The 15,430-nt window shown below is 42.3% G+C and overlaps 1 protein-coding gene and 1 non-coding gene across 6 annotated transcripts; both read left to right on the top strand.

The window, feature by feature from the left end:
- Window positions 1-4,441: 4,441 nt before the first annotated feature.
- Window positions 4,442-14,838, top strand: RBMX (RNA binding motif protein X-linked). Of its 5 annotated transcripts, none has more exons than XM_030228792.2 (9): window positions 4,442-4,568; window positions 5,833-5,959; window positions 6,160-6,266; window positions 11,668-11,839; window positions 12,889-13,005; window positions 13,356-13,470; window positions 13,587-13,712; window positions 13,789-13,892; window positions 14,397-14,838. In XM_030228792.2, exons 2-9 carry the CDS (start codon window positions 5,851-5,853, stop codon window positions 14,702-14,704), a joined length of 1,158 nt encoding a protein of 385 aa, XP_030084652.1. In that variant the 5' UTR covers window positions 4,442-4,568; window positions 5,833-5,850; the 3' UTR covers window positions 14,705-14,838. The 5 variants fall into 5 exon arrangements, with proteins under 5 accessions (XP_030084652.1, XP_018770018.1, XP_030084651.1 ...); XM_018914473.3 differs by having other exon boundaries at window positions 4,454-4,568; window positions 5,830-5,959; window positions 13,804-13,892; XM_030228791.2 differs by having other exon boundaries at window positions 4,454-4,568; window positions 5,830-5,959.
- Window positions 6,015-6,086, top strand: LOC115484216 (small nucleolar RNA SNORD61). Its single transcript, XR_003944961.1, has one exon. It is a non-coding gene; the product is annotated as a small nucleolar RNA SNORD61 (small nucleolar RNA).
- Window positions 14,839-15,430: the final 592 nt, after the last annotated feature.

Genomic DNA, 15,430 nt, shown 5'->3' with positions numbered 1-15,430 from the left:
TGTGCGGTCCGGGGCCCTGGCGCAGGTTGCAAAGAGGAGCTGTGGATGCTCCCTCACTGGAAGTGTTCAAGGCCAGATTGAACGGGGCTTGGAGCACCCTGGTCTCGGGGAAGGTGTCCCTGCCCATGGCGAGCTGGGTGGGGGTAGTGAAAACAGGTGATTTTGAACGTCCCTTCCAACCCAAACAACTCTAGGATTCTGTGATACCAGAATCTCTTTTCAGGTTTTAGCCCCCAGCAAAAAGCACAGAATCAATTCGGTTGGAAAATACCTCTGAGATCACCGAGTTTAACACAGGGCTGAACACCACCACGTTAACCAGACCACGGCACTGGGTGCTACATCCAGTCTTTCCTTAAACACCCCCAGGGACCGTGATTCCACCACCTCTCAGGACGGCCCATTCCAATGTCAAAGTACCCTTTATGTGAAGAAATTCCTGCTAATGTCCAACCTAAACCTCCCCCTGCACGATTCGAGTCTATGTCCTCTCATCCTGTCACTTGATACCTGAGAGCAGTCAGACCTATTCACCTGGCTACATCCTCCTTTCAGGGTGTTGTAGAGAGTGAGTGAGAAAGGTTTAAGTCAGATATTACCAGCTCAGAAATTAGGGGTGGAAATCCAAGTTTTCATATAGCAATCTGGAAGAATTGGTGGTTTTTTTTGATGTAGCCTGTAATGTTTGCAGCCACAACATGGCCTCTTGGTACAACACAGTCACAGTGTTGCCACAAACATGATGCCAAGCTCCTGCGTCAGCTGTTCAGGAGCAGTGCTCTGGGACAGCTGCAAAACCTGTCTGAGGAGCAGGGTAAGTGCAAGTGATGGCTGCAAGCTCTGTGCTGCCATGGCAAGATGGGTGCTAAAGGCATTCCTGTCAATGATACAGAAAATATCGAGTAGCAAACACCTCAATCTCTCTGTATTTTCCATGCTGGCAAGCTGTTGCCACTCATGTTTCCGGACAATGACACTACATTTGTATTGCCCTGCAAAACATCCGTGTCCATTAATTTTAACCAATTCATCAATCTGTAGTGAATTGCCCTTACCATGGAACAGCAACAGGTGAAAGGAAAAAGACTAAAGGGGTGCACAAGAATTCTCATGTCTTTTCAGCTGAGCCTCGAAATTAGAGTTGTCATTTAATGGCAGGTCCAGCTATGTCTTAGGAACCTATGATCCACTTTGTATGGCTAAACTGAAAGTTTAGCCATACAATGAGATCCCAAATAGGTGATTTGGGAGATGCACAATAGGGACTTCCAGTTTAGAAATGGTTGACAAAGTCTGTGTCAGAAACAGTTATTTTGCCCTGTTCTCATCTACTCTAGTCTGAGTTTTACAGAGGAAAATTCCTGAATTTCTATAAACACCCATCTGACAGTGCCTAGAAAATTGCTCCTTTTTATAAAACGATTACACTGATTTTTCAGTTATTAGTTTTTGATTGCATATCTAGAGTGACTAACATTCCTTTTTTTATTAATTCTGAATGAATCTTTTGTGATCAGATTACTTATGTATTCATTAGTCCCTATCCCTCAGCTCTCCTAAACTCTTTATCCAGCTTAAAACCAAATCATGATGAACTTGGTAAAAGGCCAATATGTTTGATGAAAATATGCAGCATGGTACATAGTACTTGCATGAACAAGTTTGCAGTGTAAATTCAACAACACTGTTAAACATGCAGGGATTCATTTAAGAAAGTGACATTTTAGTTGAAAGCTGTCACAAAAATCCATAAAATATTACCCTCATTGAATGTTGTCTACCTCTCCCATCTACTAGACTTTTTAGGGTTTTCAATGAAAAGCTAGAAAGAGATTGGCTTATATGTATGTGGGTTTGTAAGTAACATACTTAATTGCATTTCTTCTACTCTCAAAAATGTGATAATGCAAGGGCAAGTATATATATGCTAGTTAGGGAGTAATTGTCCTCTGTGTAAAGGTTGGTGAAGTTTCCCTGGGCTTTGTTTGCCCAACTGTCCCATCCCAGTCTGTTTAATATTCCATAGGGTCTAGTATAGGACCTCTTATTACTACCTAATTTCCTATCAGAAAATTCAAAGTTGAGAGGTCATCTGAAAAAAAAAAAAAAAGTCATAGCTCTTCAGCCTTGAACTTCTTACTGAAGAGGAATTAGTTTCAATTCATCAGTTCCCTGATGATTTCTGTAGGTCTTCTTCAAAATTTCAAAATTACAGGGGAAAAAAAAAAGAGGAGAGAAGAGAATTAGAAGAACTAAAAAATTATGTATCCTTTAATCCTCTAGGAAAAGATCTGACTGAATTTGGAGCCAGACCATGCATACACTGTGTCATGAGAGACTGTAAAATACTGTTCCAGTTTGCAATGAAGATGCAACTAAGTTCTGATGAGAAGCCTCATGAAGATACCTTTTAGAACAACAAGCAGAAGAATTTTTAGAACAATGGGCGGCCCTGATACAATTACAGCACTTATGTTGCATGCTGTCTCAAATGTCATTATGTTCATGCTAATCCCACATAACTACATGTTTAGTACATGTTAACAAAATGTTACTAAAATGAAGCCTGGAGTCATCAATTAAATATTTTAGTCTTAAAATCAGAGGTGACAGAAAAAAGAGGCTTTTGTTTGCCTTTGCTTATTTTTCCAGTTGTGTGGCAGTCAATAAATACACCATGGGTGAGAGAAGCACAGAGACCCCACCTTGATGGAGGCCATTTTTAGCATGTTTCTTACAGGACTAACATTTTGCTTTAGTTTTCACTATCCATCCCAGGGAGGGTCCTAACTTTAAATTCTTTTCTATTGAAACTAGAATTTGAAACTTTTCTTCATATGATAATTGGATGAGTATCTGGTAATGCCGTTCTTTGGCAACTGCATTGATACCACAGGCAGTGCTGTTCCACCTCCTTATAAAGGTCATCTTTCCCTTTTCCTTTTCACAGTAACAGCATCCAGAAACTCTGAGCATCCACACTGGTAAGGTGACATCTTCAAGTACATACTGGAGTTTACAGTAGTGTTTGAGAGCTCCCCTCCTTTGTGTTCTTAACACATCTATGAGCTTCTCTGAGGCAATGTTGCCTTCTGCTTCCCATAGCACAAACAGCAGCTGAATATCAGTATCTGACAGACTGAAAAACTGAAGATAAAGAGAGTCTGATGTTCTCTTATCAGAATGTAGAAATTATGCAGCTGTACAACTGCAACAGCACTGGGCAGTGCCCTGAGAGTCCATAGACTCTGTGGCATCTCCCAGAAATGAAGGTCTGGAGAGCTGCAAGCAAGAACTGCAAGGTAGAACTTAAAAGACTGTACAGTGGTTAGACTGGGTGGCACTAAGAAAATAGGCCTTGATAACTGATTAATATAAATTTAGATAATCTACAGGTTCAAATAATGAAAGTTTAGCCATTTTTTGCATGAGCAGATTTCCTCCTAACTTTTCCGCTATCAGGTTTAGCCAGCCAAAGAAAATCACAGTTGAACTTCAAGTACAAATAATTAACAAATCGAGTTAGTTGAACAAAATGGCAAAACTTTGTGCCATCACAACACATTTAATTTTAAATCACACTTGTTTTAGTTTGCTGTTATTCTCCAAGAAAGGGGTGCTGCCATGCACATCTATTAATCAAACTAATTAAAAATGCCTTTAAGGCTGCTTTAGCCAACTGGGTTAAGCTCCTGCGAACCCCAAAGTTAAACTGATAGTACTGTGATTTTCCTTCCAAAGAAGTGATAGATCTGCTGCTTCACAAAATCAGTTAGCACCGGAAGGGACCTCGGGGAGATCATCCAGTCCAATCCCCCTGACAAGGCAAGGTCACCTGGAGCAGGTGACACAGGAATGTCTCGAGAGAGGGAGACTCCATGACCTCACTGGGCAGCCGTTCCAGGGTTGTGCTACCCTAAGTGCAAAGTTCTTTCTCATGTTGAGGTGGAACATCTAGTATTTTAGTTTATCACCATTGCTCCTGTCACTGGGCACCACTGAAAAGACTCTGGCACCACCCGCTTGGCTTTGGGATATTGAAATGCATTAGTGAGATCTGTTATTCTTCTCTTCTTTAGACTGAACAGCCCCAGCTCCCATATCTCTCCTCGTAAGAGGGATGCTCCAGACATCTAATCATCTTTGTGGTTATTACTATCTCCTGTAGCTCCTTTCTCGAGTTGAGGAGTCCAGAACTGGACACAGCACTACACATGGGGCCTCAATCCTTCGGGACGAGGTGCAGCCAGCAAACAAAGCTCTACCCCTCCTTTCCTAGGCCCACTCCCGCTGTTTTCCCGCCCCTCGCCGTCCCCGGCCCGCTCCCCGCTCCTGGCAGGACGGGACTCTCCGCCGCTGTGGCGCCTATCCCATCCGAGTCCCGCTGTCCCTCGGCCGCGGCAGGAGCCTCGCACCGGCCCCGGGGCGCCACGGGCGCCCCCTACCGGGCTCGGCGCTGCCGCCGCCGCCGCATCCGGGGCTCCGTCCGACGAGTGACGTAAAGCTATAAAGGCCCGCAGCGCCTTTGTTCGCCCCCATTGCGCAGTTGCAGATCGGCGCGGGCGGAGGTGAGAGCCACTGCGGGCTAGGGCTCTGCGGGCGGCACCGCGGGACGCTGCGGGGACCCGCGGCGAAAGGTCCGCGGAGTGGGGGCCGCGTGGCGCGCCGCTCGCGGCGGAGCGGAGGCACGGCGGAGCCGGGCCCGGCCCTCAATTCCACCCTGCCCGGCTCCGGTTAGGACGGCGGGACCCGCGCCGTTGCGGTGGGGCGAGGAGGGTCCTAGCGGTGTGAGGCGCGGTGTCCGCCATTTTATGTGCGGGGGTTCTTGAGCATCCCGGGGGACGGCGAAGGAGGCATGGCGGGCGCGCCGCGCCGATGTGTCCGGACGGGCTTGAGTCGCGCGGTGGGTGAGTGCCGAGGAGGCCGCCAGCGCGGGGACGGAGCGGAGCCGCTGCCAGAGGTGGCCGCCATTTTGTGGCGGTGTCTGAGCCCGCGGAGGGTCCGGCGCCCCCCGCGCGCACCGTGCCCGGAGCGCGGCTGAACTCCCGGCCCGGCCCCGCCGCGGCTCCTTCGGCGGTGCTTTGTCCGCGCTCCCGCGTGTGCCGGAGCTGGCGCGGGCCTTCCCGCCATCGCGCTGGAGACATGCGGGCAGCGCTTGTCCGCAGGCGCCGGGCGGCCTGCCAGGCGCGAGGGGGATTGGCTTTGTCTTCGGCTCTTGGGCATTTTTGTTTTTAAGCCCTCCCGCCCTCGCGACTGAATCTGTGACATTGCTGTGTAGAACTGCAGTGGTGGTCTGGTGTCAGTTCAGTCTCACATGTTGTGTAGGCCAGGAATTTAGCATAGGCTCCATGTACTTTAAATAATACAAAGAATGAACTTAATTTCAAAAACACTGACCAAAGATGCTCTGAAGAGTTAACAGTTTTGTATTACATTGACATATTAAGCAAATTACTTGAAACGTCCAGGATTTAAAGGAATGGTGTGCTAGGATGGCTATCCAGCACAAAAGGAACAGCACTTCTGGAAGAGTTTTCGCATTCACTAACATTGCTTCATTTTAACAGAGCTTTGTTCCACTGTTCAAAGTTCTGTTTAGTGTCTTTTAAATGCACTATATAATGTGAAGAAGTAACTGTTAAAACTACTTCCAGTTGCTTCCATTGCAAAAAATTGTAATTACCTGATGGTTATTTATACCTCATATTTCTTACCTAATATCTTTCTAAAGAAAATTTGGTTGTACATTTGAGGACAGAAGTAATTTATATACCATGAAGTCTCTATTTCAGTCTGATGTTTTGTTAATAATGGCCTCATTCTTTTTAGTAGGTCATTTACAGAATCAAAATGGTTGAAGCAGATCGTCCTGGGAAGCTGTTCATTGGGGGCCTGAACACAGAGACTAATGAAAAAGCCCTTGAGGCTGTATTCGGCAAATATGGACGCATTGTGGAAGGTAAAGAGAACTTTTCTTAAGATGGTGATAGTGTAATAAAACAAACAACAGCATAGCTGTGATGACTTTTTGGCGTTGATCATCTGAAATGATGGTGCTTACATGTCCTCTAAGAAGTTCTGAGCTTAAAAGGGTAAATAAAGGTTAAGTGTTCCTTACAGGGAATTACAGGGAAGGCTGATGTGACTTTGTTTCTACAGTCCTTTTGATGAAAGATCGGGAAACAAACAAGTCCAGAGGATTTGCATTCGTCACATTTGAGAGTCCAGCAGATGCAAAAGATGCTGCCAGGGATATGAATGGAAAGGTAGGAATTAAGATCATTTATATGTTGCAGTTGCTACTGACCAGGACAATTAATCTTTGGGGTAAATCAACTGGTAATAAAAGTTGGAAAGAGAATGGATTAGAAGATTGTGGAGACAAGTTGTAACTTTAAATTTGACAAAATGTCTCTGTCTCCATGAAGCCAAAATCTCTTTCTCCTGTTCATGGATTTGCTGATAGAAAATGAAGTCTGGCTGGCAATCAGCTATGCTCTTTTCTTATTGTTCCTTAATTGGTGATGGAGGAATCAGCTCTTCATTCTTGCATGCTTCAGTAGTAATTTTTGGGTTGGATTTTCCTTTTTGATCATATTTGAGTGCAGTACTGTGTAAATTACACTCCAGGGAAGTGACTTACCTGAAAATTAGTAACTGTTCCTTTAACATGGGTTGACTGTGATTTCCCTTGAGTGCTGGAGCATTGATGAGCTAGCTGGTATTCTGTGGATAATCTCGTACATTTGTGACTTGCATCATTGATCTGCTTGGTCTGTGAGGGGCTTCTTTTCAGTTAATGTGCAATGGCTTTGCAGTTAGCTGGCAACTGAATTTTTTCATTTACGTCCTAAAACACAATGGTCTAGCTTTAAGAGCAATAGGATGTGTAATGTTTTTAAACATAAAAATACAGGAATTTGCAGCACAAGTTCCAAGATAATACCAGGATAGTTTGTCAGAGAATTGTAGGCTGCTGTAATCTGTATCCGTTGTGGCACGTGTATGATAAGGTAGATATAAGCTGGCAATGTTTTGGTGAACAACTGCTTATTTTCATAGAGGTGCTGTCTCTTCGGGCAGTGAAAGTTATCTTAGGCCACTTGAATTTCAGACTCTGGTTTTCCCTGCATTGTGTGAATGGTTGTGTTTAGGTCACACTGCACTGGCCTTGTAAACAGTGTCTCTTGAGATGCTGTTCAAGTAAAGTGAAGAAACATCAAGTGATTGTGATTAATTGACATTTGGGATTTTGATATGTTTGTCTTGTTAGTTTAAGAAGTTGAAGTGAAAGAAAAATGTCAGTTACTGCCGTCAGTAAGTGAAACAACTTTAGGAATAAGAAAGTGAGCTTTGTGTAGTGTTCGTGAACACAAATAGTAGAACCTCTTGTATTTGTGTTATAGCGGGGTATGTGTTGTAGAAGGATAGTGGGTTTTCTGCTCCATGTACTGATGTTTCTGGATGCTTCATGACAACCTTATCACAATTAGCATTATTCTCTTAGAAAACTTCCTTCCCTTTTAAGCAAGCTAGTAGTTTTGTCAAGGCAGAGGGTGGCAAATTCAATGACGTTCTTTCTATACCAGCCTAAACATCTGTCAAGGTGCTCCTTTTATTGAATTTTATTTCTCCACTGTCTAGTTTGCCACAGTTCTGAAGATTTGTTTACTGCCGTGCTTAAATAATTTATTTTTTCTGAAATGGTCATGGAGCCCTCACGTAAGGTAATTTCAAGGACCTGTAGGCAATTGTCAGACTGAAAGGAACTCGGTCACTAATCGGCGTGTTTGTGGAGTGCAGCTTGCAAATCAAAATCCCTCTGAAAATAATCAACCGTTCTGCATCTTTAATGTTGAGGGCCGTGTTTGGTCACACTGGAAACATTTGGGAGAATACTACTTGGTAAAGTAGCTAAATGTTTGTGGCTGAGGTTATGTCTGCTTGTTCTGGAATGCACAATCTGCATTTATTGGCAAGAAGTGCTAGAAAGGACAGCCTTGTGGACCATCGTTCTCATGGGTTTGTCTTCACTATAAATCTAGAAGTACCTACATCTGCTTTGAAATTGGAACAGCAAGTAGTGTATGAAAAGAGCATCCTCAGATGGGATTTTGCCTAGAATATCTTCTGGTCCAACTTGCTTTGACCATGGATATGAAAGATACTCATGCGGTGGTCTCTCATTCTCATCTTCAGAAAGCCTTCTGGACAACAGGTACTGCTTGTATTCCAAAAAGACTCTGCATTCAAGGTCTGAGGGAAGAGCTGTGTTTGAGGCCTGGTGTGAGAAGAGGCAATTGTCATAATTAGCAATTTGAGTTTCTCTTTGTCCGTTTGGAAAAGATGTATTGGAACATTCTTGAGATTTTAATGCAGCTGAGAAGCAGCAGCAGAAGCACTGTGCAGACTGCAGTTCAAGCAGTCTGTAAGGAGTTAGGTGATCTGTCTGGCCGGGGGAAGGATTCTGCATTGCCTGTCTGTTGCTCATTCTGTCATCCCAAAGGAATTTGAAGTTGTAGCCAGTAGAAGAGTCTTGACTCCATTAAATTCTGCAAGAATGAATTTGCATTTGATTTTTTATTTTGCAAATGTTTATGAAAATGTATGCTGAGTTTTGCACCAGTTTGGGTAAGGGATAGTACGTGAACAACTATATTTCACTCTATATTGGGACAAGCGTAGACTAGTCAAAGCTTGCTTGTTGAAGATAAGTTTGTCCTGCAGAAAGAGACCACAAGATAATTGTTTTAGAGTTGGGATGGAGATTTCTCGCTTCAGTTACTTTGTCTTCTAGATTGAATCAATGCTATCGTGTCTGAGCAGTGCAAAAGAAACGTAGAAGTACTTTATAGCAGCTTACCAGCCTTCCTTAAGAAGAATCTTAATTCATGGCTGTCAAGTCTACATCCTGATGCTACAAAATGCACGTGCTTACCTGGACATAAATGTGGATACTCCCCAATCTGTAATGGTTGTTTGGTGCACTGGGCTGATTCTACATCCTTAAGATGGAATGGATAATTAGAGGGTATGACCTTAAGCAAAGGGTCAGGACAAACCCAAGATTTTATTCCAGTGTAGACCTGCCAAGCCAGCTGGTCTATGTTAAGAGGATGGAAGCAAATGCTACAATCCCTACAGCGTAAACTGTACTCAGCACTATAGAAGATTGTCTGATTGACAGAAAGTGCTTCCTGTTCTTTGGGAAGAAGTGATACAATGTACAGAAGCTTGGCCTCTTGAGAAATGGATCTTCATTTCTTGGATATATATGGCAAAAGCAAACTCACTTACTGTGCCATCAAGGAACTTGGAGAAATGGAGTCATTGCAGCATCAACAGCAAAGTGATCCATTGAAGAGGAAAGCCCTGTGCGGTGCTAGGACCAGCTTCATGCAAATTATTGTAACAGTTTCTTTAAAATACTTGATTTCTTGCCCCGCTCCCAAAATTAAGCAAATTTCATTCATCTTTTCTGTTGAAATGTGGAACAGCTTGCAGGATAGTTCTCTAATTGTGTTTGGTTAAAGTTTTCTATCTCACTTTACAAATATGTACAGATTATTCATTCCACACATAGGAGACTTTGACTGCCAAACTATTACCGTCCTAAATTACTTGTAGCTTAAACTATTTCCATGCTTTTTAGCACCAGGGTGACTTCACTTTCTGGTGCTCATACCATATTAAAAAATGCTTCTATAACACTCTGAATCAAGGTTATAAAAAGAAACCGAGTGTTCATGTTGACAGCTTGTGCTTTGAGCTCATTGAAAAAACTTCCTTATTCTGAGATGGGTTGTGTGACTTTTATGTTTGGTGAGGTAAGACCTTTCTTTGAGCTAAAAAACCATAAAATGTCCCCTCTGCTTTGAAATCAGACTAACTTTGACAAATATTTTCTGGTTAGCAAAAAATATGTTCTTGTATCTAGTGGAAGGTCTTTCTGGACCGATGGAATAGCTTTTAAGACTGCTTTTGTAAAGCAGTCTGCAAAGAAACAATCTTTTGCCAAGGTAAGATGCTTAAGTGCAAGGCAGAAGAAAATAGGAGGAGAAATTACAAGGAAAACTGTACCTCCTACCTAACAGAAATAAAGGAATTTAAACCTAGCATCCAGGTTTTCAGAACCCATGCTAGCAGAAGGGGACAGTGTTTGCTTTCTAAACTTAAAACAAGCTGTCAAGACTCTGCCATGAAATTAAGGACAGCAGTGGCCATAGCAAAGCTTAAGGCTTCAAGCCCTCTGTTCTTGCTTGAGAAGGATGAAACTGAGAGATTAATTACAATGGCAAGTCAATATGATGCAAGCTGAGAAGTTCCACTCATTAGAGTGGATATTTCAGTTTGTCATGCCAAAAGGCTTTTTGAGAAACCTTTCATAAGTCAAATATTGCACTAAGTCAAAGCCAAGACCAATGTGATTTTGCTGGTATTTCCTACTTTTTCCCCCTCACAATGGATCAAATTGAACCTGTGTATGTACACACAGGTTTTCAAACAATCACTACAACTCCGAGCTGGCAAAATATATCCACTACAGCGAATTTTCAGAGAGCTAGATTTTGACAGAGGACAAAAAATATTCAGTGCTTCAATAAAATACTATTACTAGTAGTCATTACTAGCAGTCTAGCAGTTATATTTGTTCATTTATTGCAGCAAAGAAGTGCAATGAACAACACTTTCTGCCTGATAATTAATTAGCTGTCATGGCAGAGTTAAATATTTAACTGCTAAAAAAGGCAAATAAACCATGTTTGCCAGGATAGGCACAGAATAAGCTAATTTTAGCAGAGCTTATGATCTTGATTCTGCTATGATATCCAAACATGTGGCATCATACAGACATTTGATTAACTAGGTTGAATTACTCAGCTTGTTAGTACCTGCTTATGTTTAGGGTATATTAGTTGGCTGCAGAGTTCCTGGTATTGCAGATCTATATTCCAGCAAAAGCTTCTACTTTTTTCATACCACAAAAAAAAAAAAAAAAACAACCACACAACAGAACCCACAAGCAAAAAATACCCCAACCACAAAGCACCTGTCCTGTGGAAAAGCAAGTAATAAGAGTAAATTGTGACAGTCACCTTGATTGAAAACTCAGCTTGAAACACTAGAAAAAAGGGGTGAATTGTCATACTCAGTCTGCTGTGTAGATGCTGAAATAGCTTCTAAATACTTCAGTGATCACCGTTTTATCAGGACGTCAAGAAAATGTGCTAAACGGCCTCCCCATTGCCAGAAATCCCGACTGAAGCTGTTACCTTCAGCTTGATCTTGTAACTACAGGTGCACTCCTAGTTTGGTACAAAACATGGCAATTGAAAGTAAATTGTAGATCATATATCATGTTTCATTTACAGAATAAATGACGTGGGGCTGCTGTAATCATTGGACGCTTGTGTTTTCACTGAACGTCCTTTCTGATGCTGCTCTGTGGTTTTTTTGCCATCAATACCACAAGAATGAAGTACTGTAGAAATTGAAATTAGGCCCAACATGCTGCTGAGTACTTGGGGACTAATACTGAAGACTGAAATCAGTTCTAGAGTTGCTCTAACTTATAAAATGGAAGCCCTATAAATAGTGAAGCAAGCGGGGCTTGATTTAAGAAATACAAACATGAATGAGCAGTAAGTAAAGCAGCTTCTTCTTTAGTCATTAGATGGGAAGGCAATTAAAGTGGAACAAGCAACCAAGCCATCCTTTGAAAGTGGTGGTAGGCGTGGGCCACCACCCCCTCCCCGAAGCAGAGGTCCTCCCAGGGGCCTTAGAGGCGCAAGAGGCGGAAGTGGCGCGAGAGGACCACCTTCAAGAGGGAGTCACTTGGGTATGTATTGACCTCTCTCATTATACACTTCGACAACACAAGACAATTCCATTGGAAGATGACAATAATCCTACTGGAAAAAAAAAAAGTCAAACACCTGAATAGTGCACTGCTTGTTCTTTATTAAAATGATGAAATACGATCTCGGCAGTTTAGTCAAATTTTTGATTAGGCAAGTACACCTTAAGAAAAGGCTTTCAGATGTGAAGATTCCTTTCTACAACTAACACTCCACTTGACTTTTGCCTATGAAAGAAAAGCAGAACTCCTGCCTTGCACGTGAGAAAGGAAGCTTTCTGGTATTCAAGTTGAAAAAGTGATTCGCTACCACCAGGGAAAGGGAACTGCCTTTCATTCTTTATAGCGAGAAGTCTAAACTGAGAAAGCTGTAGGGCTTAACCTTCCAGATCAGAGTGAGAGTTAGGGCACCTAAACCTTTTTTGTTAAGTTGAAGCTTTCTAAAGTACATTACTTGATACTGGATATTCATTAAGATACAGCCATTTATTCAGACTTTTCAGTATCAAAACAAACTTACTTAACTAGCAAACAGTACCTGAAGTGTAACAGTAAAAGCTGTAATGCAGAAAAAAATCCCTGGAAATAGTGAAACTTCTGTCTTGAAGAGTCTGTATAGTAGGTTCTGCAGACTCAGTAGTCGTACCTCTGTTCCCTCTTTGTAGGCTCTTCTCTAGTACATCCTCCCAAGTGGTCTTCTGAGAACAGTAACTTTTTAAGTATTTAAGCTGTGACTGATTACAGGTATCAGCTGTCTTTTTCCCTTGTGTCACACCCTGTAGCTTTTGGAAAAGTTCTAAAAGACAGTTCTTGACAGGAATTTGGGCTGTGGGAAGTTTGGCTCTTAATTCTGCCAGTAGCATTTAATAGTGGCTAGAAGACAAGAGAAGGCTTTGAAGTCTAGTTTTAGAGGTTTACGGTTGATCATGTAGTGGCAATAATGGCACCTTTAGGTTGTCGTAGTTCAGGCTTTAAGAAAATGCCAGTGAGTATCACAGAAATAATAATTGGTTCATGGCTTCTCCTTCTAGGGTCTTCTCGAGGGCCACTTCCCATGAAGAGGGGTCCACCTCCGCGAAGTGGAGGCCCTCCACCTAAGAGATCTGCACCTTCAGGACCAGTGCGTAGCAGTAGCATGGGAGGAAGAGGTAAGGACTTCCTGACTAAATTAATTGCTTGTTCAGCTCTAGCACCTTAGTCTTTCCTTAGGAACTGGTGCACATCATTGATTCTAACTTCAGTCTGCTGTGGGATAGTGTACTGTTTTTCTAACCTTTGGTTCCTTTCATACCAGTATAATTTTGTAGCTGTTGGGAACAATTTGGTGCAGTTTGAATGTTTTGTCTAGTGCTGCTTTAAAACTGTACAAGCAGAAATGTAAAGTGTTCTAAGTGTAGGCTCCAGAGATACTATTAAATTGTTTCAAACTATTTCCTAGCACTTGCCTTGAATGGTTCTGCATGGCTAAATGCTAATTAAATGGACTGTTTCTTTGAAGCTCCTGTGTCACGTGGAAGAGATGGTTATGGTGGTCCTCCGCGCAGAGAGCCAATGCCATCACGGAGAGATGTCTACATGTCTCCGAGAGATGATGGCTACAGCACTAAAGACGGGTAAATTCTTCTACTGTTTCATTGTAGTGAAGTGTTTTTTGTTTAGAGAAGGATCTTGATTCCAGACCTTCTGTGGTAGGACATATGGCTAACATCTCAGTTTTTGTTCTTTGTAGTTATTCAAGCAGAGATTATCCCAGTTCCAGGGATACCCGGGACTACGCACCACCTCCCCGAGACTACGCATATCGTGATTATGGGCATTCCAGTTCACGTGATGAATACCCCTCCAGGGGATATAGGTACCTACTGTTGGAGTTTTCTCCCTGTCACTTTATTTTTGCTGTAATGTTAGTGATTTGTACTAAGTCTTAGTAGTCTTTCCTCCTATAGTGATCGTGATGGATACGGTGGTGGACGTGACAGAGACTACTCGGATCATCCAAGTGGAGGCTCCTACAGAGATTCATATGAGAGTTACGGTAAGAATCCATTTTGAGGATCATATAAATGTATAGATGTCATAACATCTGACTTCCACTAGGTTGCTTGTGTTTTAGGGGAAAGTGGCACAATTTTTTTCCCCTACAGTGAAAGTGCAGTTGTTGGTTTTCATTTGATCGTCTTGTTAATAAGCTATAAACTAAAGAAGCAAAGTCTACAGTTCAGAATGACAGCTGTCTCTGGAAATTATGGCCAAGTTTCTTCTCTAAAATAACAAGCTGTACTGGAATACCCAGTTAAAGAGCCTGCCTGAATAAACAAACACCGTCTTCATTCCTTCAGAATCTTTAAATCCACTCACTGCCTGATATGCAGTCCCCACTTAAAATACCATTAGTGTGGCAGATTTTATTAAGCCCATCTCAATACATATAAAAAGAGTAGCAGTAAACATTTTAATACAGCAGTTCTGTAAATTCAGATTTGAAATTGTTCTATATAACTTATGGTGTTGCCGTATTACCTGACCATTGACCCTGCAGGTAACTCACGTAGTGCTCCACCTGCTCGAGGGCCCCCGCCATCATATGGTGGAAGCAGTCGCTATGATGATTACGGCAGCACACGAGATGGATATGGAAGCCGAGAAAGTTACTCAAGCAGCAGAAGTGATGTCTACTCAAGTGGCCGTGATCGTGTTGGAAGACAAGACAGGGGTCTTCCCCCATCCATGGAAAGGGGCTATCCACCTCCTCGGGATTCTTACAGTAGTTCAAGCCGCGGGGCGCCCAGAGGTGGTGGCCGTGGTGGAAGCAGATCCGATAGAGGTGGAGGCAGAAGCAGATACTAAAAACACTCTTAAACTTTTGGACCAAGACAGATTATTTCTCAAATGTGGAAGCTGTTCTATCTTTACTACCAGAGGACTACTAAAAGGAAAAGTTGTTTTTAACCTTTTTTTATTGTTGCCTGTTAAGTTTTTCCCTCCATGACTTTTATGCTTTTGTGAGAAAAAGTTGAAACAATGTTTAATATCATTTCAAAATTGTTAACATTTCTTTCAGAAAGCAGATGTTAAATGTATAAGCTTGAGCTGTGTACTAGTGTTGTAATTTTCAAAGTAAAGTTTCCCTGAAATGCCACACTTCCATCTGATTTTCGTCGTGAATGGAACAAGCTGTTCTTAAGATCTTCTGCACAACATCCAACCATCTAACATGGAGATGGATTGCTCTACATGTTCAGCATCTAATTCTGAAAGTATTGCGTGTGATTTGGAGGGTGGTGGGGATGATTCCACATAAAGCTCAGTTGTGCCTAGAATTTGAAGTCACAGTATTCCCAGTACAAAATGCCTTCAGATCTTTGTGTAAAGAAAAATAGAGGATTTCATTCACTTAAGCCGAAAAACCAAGTGGATAATACTATATTCTGCCTTCCTCCTGTTTCATGGGGAGTTTAAAAAGATCTCCCTTGCAAAAAAATCATGTTAATGTAAGTCAGCTATAAAATACTGTTAAAAAAAACAACAATCCGCAAACCATTGACCAATTCCATCAAAGAAGCTGCAAATCGA

Source organism: Serinus canaria, chromosome 4A, assembly GCF_022539315.1.
Source record: "Serinus canaria isolate serCan28SL12 chromosome 4A, serCan2020, whole genome shotgun sequence".
NCBI classification, from domain to species: Eukaryota; Metazoa; Chordata; class Aves; order Passeriformes; family Fringillidae; genus Serinus; species Serinus canaria.
This window is presented reverse-complemented; position numbering and strand designations above follow the sequence as displayed.